The 7,679-nt window shown below is 35.3% G+C and overlaps 2 protein-coding genes across 6 annotated transcripts in view; both read right to left on the bottom strand.

The window, feature by feature from the left end:
* LOC108975523 (synapsin-like) overlaps positions 1-7,679 on the bottom strand; it is a 127,057-nt gene that overhangs the window by 111,803 nt on the left and 7,575 nt on the right. The gene's annotated exons all lie outside the window — the stretch shown is intronic.
* LOC108975524 overlaps positions 6,845-7,679 on the bottom strand; it is a 2,502-nt gene continuing 1,667 nt past the window's right edge. For 4 of the 5 annotated variants that reach the window (XM_018944061.1, XM_018944063.1, XM_018944062.1 and 1 more), the window contains 2 exons: positions 7,387-7,540; positions 6,942-7,120 (listed from right to left, as the gene is read on the bottom strand). In XM_018944061.1, the coding sequence (XP_018799606.1) occupies positions 6,942-7,120; positions 7,387-7,540 (333 nt within the window). Of the gene's footprint in view, positions 7,121-7,386; positions 7,541-7,679 lie in introns of all 5 variants that reach the window. The other variant, XM_018944060.1, reaches the window with a different exon arrangement.

Here is a 7,679-nt window from a genome sequence, read left to right as displayed (position 1 = left end):
CTAAACCCTACTGTTACAACTTCTTGAACTACCTTTAATTTGATGCTTTAGCATTCCATCATCATCATCAACAGAGAGAGAGAGAGCGCGCGGGACAGAAATTGGAAATAATAATCAATCATTTAATGCCATAAAAATAAAAAAAGTCAAACAAACTGCTGAATTGCTTCTTCAACTATGTAGCCTTTAATCACGCGCAGTGAGTTGCTGTACTGAACCAATCCTTAATGATGGATTGAACCATAATCATCCAACTCAAGCGCTTTATGCCCATGCGTCTTTAACTTAATGCTCGCATCTCAAGAAAGTGTATAACAAAAACTAAACTATATACACAGACATATATACTTATATATATATACTAGAGGACCCGTCCACGTTTTACTGTGGCTGATACATAGGTAGTACAACTAATATCATCTACATATATGATTTCTATTATTTAGATTATAACTATTAGTTAAGGAGATATCGCATTTTTGGTGAAGGAACTTGTACTAGTTTACAAAAAAATTAATCAAAAAGCATTGCGTGCGTTAAGAAAGCATTGGTTTTCGGGCGGAAAATTTAATTTGGGCTGTGCACCAGTGAAATCAATTGAGTCGAGTCGACAGTCAGCCTAGTGGACTGCATATTATGAAACGGTTCTCTTGCGTGGCAAGAAAAAAAATCGGCTGGCAAGGTTACGGCATCAGTCTTTTGGAATGACCGTGGTATACTATTCATCGAATGATTACTGAGCCAGATTTAATTCATTGCACTGTTCGATTGGTTGCAGTTCTATTTCACTCTTCCCAATATTTAGCAATTTTATTATTTTTTAGGAAAGATCAGTTTGAAATATATATAATATACTTCATCGTTACCGTTTAAATATTGCACTACTCTGTGAATGCTTCGAAAAGATTGCTGTACATCTCAAATAATAATAGACCTTTTTATCAACACTTCAGTCATGCSGCTATATTTTTATTCTAGATATCGCGTTTGCTTTGTTATGAATGCATTTTCGTCCTACGCCCACAATCTAATAAAGTCTACGCAAAGCCTTGACGACGCTTGTTATGCATTCTTGTTCTCTCCAATAGTTAGCRGGTATGAAAAAATGTAACGGCTACCCATTGATGTACTGAATCGCCCAATTTATTACTTAAGAACGAACAACTGTGTCCACATTATGAAAACTTGCTATTGGTCAGATGTCGTCTTTTAAGGTTTGAATATTGGATACTGCGATGGTAGCGCAGTCTATCGGATCCAATGTAAAACATTCCAAAGTTACCAAATAATTACAAATGAAAAACTAGTTCTAAAAAATATTTTCCAGTGGATCAAATTGTGAATCTAAACCATTCCCGAATCTCCTTGAACACATAAAAAAAATTTCATCAAAATCGGTCCAGCCGTTTAGGAGCAATTCAATTACAAACACACTGTCAGAAAATTTATATATAGTATATTAAGATATATGTATATGTATATAAATCACATAATTCGCCTGGCGCATTGACACACACTCACATATCCACATTCGCATAACTCCCTCAAGTATTGGTGCGCAAAAAGTTTTCCTGCATCACCGGGGCAATCGACCAGTTCGACACACGCAAATACCCGMTTCAATTGCCAAAACTAAAAGTTTATGTGTAGCATGTCTGCTGTCAAGCAGAATATTCAGATTTTTACAACACTTTTTGATAACCCAAAAGTTTTGCTGTGCCAAATATCTTCTCACCGCTGATTTGACAGCGCGCAGTTAAAAAGAAAACATGTCACATTGACATAAACATATTGAGCAAGCAAATAATATTATGTTATTTAATGAAGAAATTCTGTGCTGAAGGTAAAATATGGGTAGTTTATACGTATGTACATACTAATCAGAAGGGTGAACAATAACAAGTTGAAATAAAGTTTTATCGCATGGGATCTTATAATTTTATAACAGTCATGTTTTTACAGGACATTCAGCTAAGTAAGTGATTTCTTTAACACATACAGTCGAACTTTTGTGTGACTTGTRGCTTTTGTGCTTTGCCTTTGATTTTTGGAAATGAAGTTTCATTAGAGACCATTCATCAATAATGATGAATAATAATGAATGCAATCGAGGTCACAGATCACAACCAGACATATTTCATGAAGGTCGTCCAAAATCAATTGTTTTACCGGAAGCTGTTGATGCTGTGCGCAAACTGATGTTGAAAGATCGGCATGTGATCTACCGTGAGATTGAAACACGGCTATGACATCTTGATAGGTGATGAATGAAGTCGAATGACTTCTTTCTATTCTCGTAAGTAAGAATACCTGCAGAGRCGGTTGATGCGTTCAGAATAGATGCTTTGGCGACACCTGAATCAAAGTGGCAAAAGTGCTTTGACAATTGGTTCAAGCGCATACAAAAGTGTATAGATCTTGACTATTTTTCACTTGTTATGGTTAATTTCCATCCTAATCATCTAAAGATAGTCCCCAGAACTACTKCTGGATGTAAGGGATTCATTAAGCATTCAAAAAGGTGTCTAGTCATGTATTACGAGTAAAGTTGTGTATGGGTCACCATAGATTTTCGGGTCAGCACTCGCTTTTTATTTACAATGGGTGAAGTTTGTGGCGATCGTAGTTTGGTCGGCGTGCTGTCGTCGACGTAATTAAGGAAAGACTTTTTGACTAGGAGGCGACTCCGCATCAAGTAGGCCACTTCAGGGATGGTTTCTGCAAAAACATGCCACCAAAAGTTACTTGGAGAGAAGTGCCTTGTGTTCCTTAAGCGTTGATAGGAGACATTAAGACTGCAATGTTTCTACAAATCTGAAGCATACACATATTCAGGCAAGCATTTTGGTGCTGTGTAGTTGATGACCTGCCTACCGATTATTTTGGTTGTTGTTAACAACATTTCTTTGTCTTTTCCCCAAGAGCTGTCGGCTAGCAATTTGAAAATTTTGTTGCGCCTATGCACCACAGGCTATCAAGCAACGCTTAAAATCTAAGGGTTGTTGATAAACGGAATTTAAAACCTATCGATTGTGATATTGAGATCCAATCTGATCTTAATCCTGATAATTAATTAACTAATCCTTAATACTGATCCTTCGTTCAGTTCGCGAAAATAGTCGCTGTGGACTTGGTGAGGGAGGTATCAGGCTGCTTGCTTGAAGAATTGATGAGATGGCTGTATACTTTTGAAAACATGCCCTCAATTGCCGTCCATAGAGGTCGGATCTCGCAAATTGGATGTATACTATTGTGGGCAAAAGTAGTAAGAATCAAATTTCTGGTRGCTAAACTTCAGAATGGTGGAAAAGGTCTTCGGTGATGATTGTTTATCGCGAGCACGTGTTTTTGATTGTTACAAATTATTCAAAGAGGGCCATGAACCACTTCCAGAACAGATCAACAGGTCAATAAAATAAAGGAATTGGAGTTTGGGAATCGAATAGTCAGAGATCTTACTGACATCGTTGGAGTATCGGACGGATCAGTAAAAACCATTTTGAAAGACAATTAACTAGACTCTTCGAAAAACAGCGTTGCGTTAACGTCTACCAGGATACTTTTCGACTACGAGGGTGTACACATACTATTACTGGCGATGAGTATTGTATTTATTCTTACAACCCCGAAACAGAGAATTAATCGGCCGAATATCGTGGCAAAGATGAGCCGAATCACGTCGAAGCAGGCAAAAATTAAGGTTATGTTGACAGTTTTCCTCGGTTATAGAGGTGTGTTGCACTCCGAGCTACTTCCGACCAGCCAAACTCTCAACGAGAAATAATATTTGAGTGTTATGCGACGTTTGCGCGGAGCAAATTATAAAAGGGGACTGGTTTTTGCACCACGAGTTTTTGAGATATTCTAATGAAATTTAACACGTAGTTGCATTTTKATAGCCGGAATCGCACAACTACATTACATACCTCCCATACAACTGATTATTCTGACATAAGTTTCGCTTTAAAAATGGCTGGCTCGAAAATATGAAAAGTATTTATATTTGTATTTATTTGTTGTTGTCCATCGATTATTTATGTATCTGTCGAATTGGTTGCTGTACTTTATTTTGTCGTTTGACAAAAATTATGTGCGAATAAATTTCGCGCAGAAAGCATTGGAAAATCCGTCAGCTGCAGGTTATCTGATGCCACAAAAAGTTCAGCTTTAAACCGCTGAAAAGCCCACGCATTAACGCACACATACACATATACAACATACACAGATTCACGCCTCACGGGTTTTGTATGCATTTTCTTACGATTGTTTGCATTCGCAATTATTCGAGCGAAAGCGACACACTAACACATATACGAATGCAAACAAACACACTTACATACATACATATGCGTAGGTATGTATGTGTATAAGTGCAACGACTAATGCATRCCACAGCCGCATACACACATATTTCATGCATATTTATGCGTGTTGGTTCTCGCTTGTTGGCAAAATAAATCACGGCGAATTGAAAAATAGCAAGCAGCGTTGTAACTGAGAAATGATACAAGCACTTTCCCAGCATTGGCTGGCATAATAAAAAASGATTACCACTTCAGTGGCACTATAGAAGAGTAAATATGTTTTGTGCAGAAATGTATATAGGTATATATATACTAACATACGAATATATATATTTTAGTATACATGTGTAATATGCATTTCATGTGTAGACACTTGGCGTGAGGTCGAAGACATTTATGACATCCTTTTTGTCCTACATAACGAAAATGCAAACGCATGCACGCCCAACCAACACTTATACATACATTAGGGTATGCCTTATTTTCCACGTTGATTTTTATACCCCGCAGTTTAATATATTCCGAAGTTTGTAATACCCAGTAGAAAACCCTGCCGGCCCATCTGTATACACAACTGAGTTTCTGAGATATCACTCTGTAACTCCGCATATGTTCTTTTCTTTTTCTCCCCAAGACACTGTTTTCATGTCGCATACGCTGATATCGGACTACTATAGCGTATAGCTGCCATATAAACTGAACGCTCAAACTCAAGCGCTTGTATGGAAAACTTTTTTATTTGGCAAGATATCTTCATGAAATTTGGCTCGTATAATTCCTTACAGCTAAGGTATAATATGCGTGAAAATTATTCAGATCAGATTACTATAGCATATAGCTGTCATACAAATTAAAAGCTAAAAATCAAGTTCTTGTATGCAAAACTTTTTTATTTGATAATATACCTTCATGAAATTTAGCTCGAATAATTCCTTACAGCTAAGGTATAATATGYGTGAAAATTATTTAGATCAGATTACTATAGAGTATAGCTGCCATACAAACTGAACGCTCAAAATCAAGTTCTTATACGAAATATTTTGTATCTTTGAATATTATAGCTTCGATGCAACCCAAGTCAATGTTTATTTTTTCTTTTTTGATTCATTGMAAGCAAGCTCCTTGTTTTCAAATTAAAACGCGTTTAAATCATTTTAATTTTCCGATACATATTAAATGCGAATTTTCGATCTTTTGCAATGAATGTTTTATATCCAAAGAAAATAAACTTATAACTTTATAAGAATGTTATTCTAAAAAAACTTTTCGATCTATAAAAAAGTTCTTAATAATTTTTTTCACAAAATTATTGCTTTAAAAGTTATACGCAGTTGAAGTTATGCATCTAATGTACTGTATGCACACAGTACACCATGTCGTATGAGTAACATAGTATGCAGGAATTAACTTTGCGAATAACTTTAAAAGGAATGATTGGAAAAAATCWTCCAGACCTTTTTTGTGAAGCAGAAAATTTTATATGAGAAAAGAAAAAAAGAAGAATTCAGTTTATATAYTGAGCAGGGTTGAAATTTAAACTTCAGGTGGAGTTCAAAAACAAACTCCAAAAAATTATTACAAAAAAAAAACAAAGGTGAAAGAAATTGTATGACATCTTTAGATTTACAATAATTAAAATCTATTTTTTTTTTGTCTACCCTAATACACATATTTGTATGTTTATTTGTGTTACCATGTAATTAATGCAACYGCATAGCGTCAAAMTGTTCAACAATRAAAGCAGTGYCTCAAAATGTCACAAGTTTTGTGTGAAACTCAAGCAGAAGACAGCGCCAGTAGCTGCAGCGGCTTCAACATGTGTCTAGCACGCTATGTGGCATAACTAACATTATATAATAGCGATTAAAACGCATTTCTTATGCAACCGCAAGTCGAGTTTGCCTAATGCCGCATAGATGCACGCCAACCACACCCAAATGCCAGCAGAACTGCGTTGCACAAWATACTATATTAAATATAACTCTTCCACACTTCCGCTCAACCACACTTAGCAGCAAGATTGGCAGCATTTCCTGCTGGGAAAGTCGGTATGCTATATTTGAAATTTAGCATAGCATACTTTTAGGCGAAAACGGCGTTAAGCACTACAATGTGCGCTTTGAAAATGGTAAACGTGCTGCAATGCTTGCAACGAGCGTGTCCGTGTGAACACGATCCGCCTGTGACTCCTAGGATAACACTAAACTGATCCAGCTCAGTCAAAGTTTACATTCACAATATATAAAAGCCACTAAAAAATAATAAGTTTTACAGCCATTTCGCGTTCATGAAAGAGACACATCCACATCAAACAAAACTTTACTGGTTCTCATTTTAATTATAGCCAACAGCAAACTGTGTTTCTTCTTGTGCACGCAGCATTTGTTGGTAAATATTTGCGATTAAAATACGACCTAGATTACGACACGCAGTGACCGTTAGGGAATTTATTTAATGTCATATTAAAATTTGTCACATAATTTTTTATTTTTATATATACATAGAGTAATTATGTTAAAATTTCTACTTTTCAWTAAAAATTACAAAATTAATCTTCATTTTTTACTTAAGTACAAACTTAAACTAAGCTTAGATATAACCTACAAATACAAGCATATGCATATAAGTCAATTGGTTCTAGTAGTCTGAATCCATGTTGTCATCCTCAGGACCGCTCGACAGYGGATTTCTCGTCGTTTTATTCAATTTGTTTGATGCGCACTTTTTTCTAAAATGTTTTTTCTTGCCAAATTGAAAACCTCTGCGCAAATCATCTAAGAACAATTTATAGGACCAGCCGGGTCGATCAGTGGCGCCTATATGGAGAAGAAAAGTATTCAATGCTATTTTCAAACTAATTAAAATATTTACACTTGAACACTAATACTTTGCCTCTATTTATAAAACAGTGTCGTGTTATAAGTGGAGTTGAAAATTAAAAAATTTATTTCCAAAATTAATCAAAATTCGATAAAAAAAAGTATTAGTTTTTTTTTAATTATTGTTTAATCATGATTTATGATTATGAAAAATTCTGTCTTCACACTTCATTTTTGAGAACACTGTTATCACTTATACTTACTGTATAACACACTTAAGAGTTTTGGATAAAGCAGCATGCGCTTTTTGCCATGGGTACCCTCGAGGTTATAACTCAAAATAATCTCTTCAGATAGCACATACACTAGCTTTTGCTTGAGACCAATCGGCATCAATAATGGTTTAAGAAATCGTGTCTGTAATACAATAAAATGAGGCAAAAGCAAAAATATATCTCAAAAATATGAACGTAAGGTGAATGTGTGTGAATTTCAAACTATTTGGAATAGATTGAATGGTTTTCTATAAATATTAGCGATCAATTCTCAAAAAAAA

This window comes from Bactrocera latifrons, unplaced genomic scaffold (genome assembly GCF_001853355.1).
Source record: "Bactrocera latifrons isolate USDA-ARS-PBARC rearing strain unplaced genomic scaffold, ASM185335v1 scaffold_66, whole genome shotgun sequence".
Classification (NCBI taxonomy): Eukaryota; Metazoa; Arthropoda; class Insecta; order Diptera; family Tephritidae; genus Bactrocera; species Bactrocera latifrons.
Note: the sequence above shows the minus strand (reverse complement) of the source record. Positions and strands in the feature narration are given on the sequence as shown.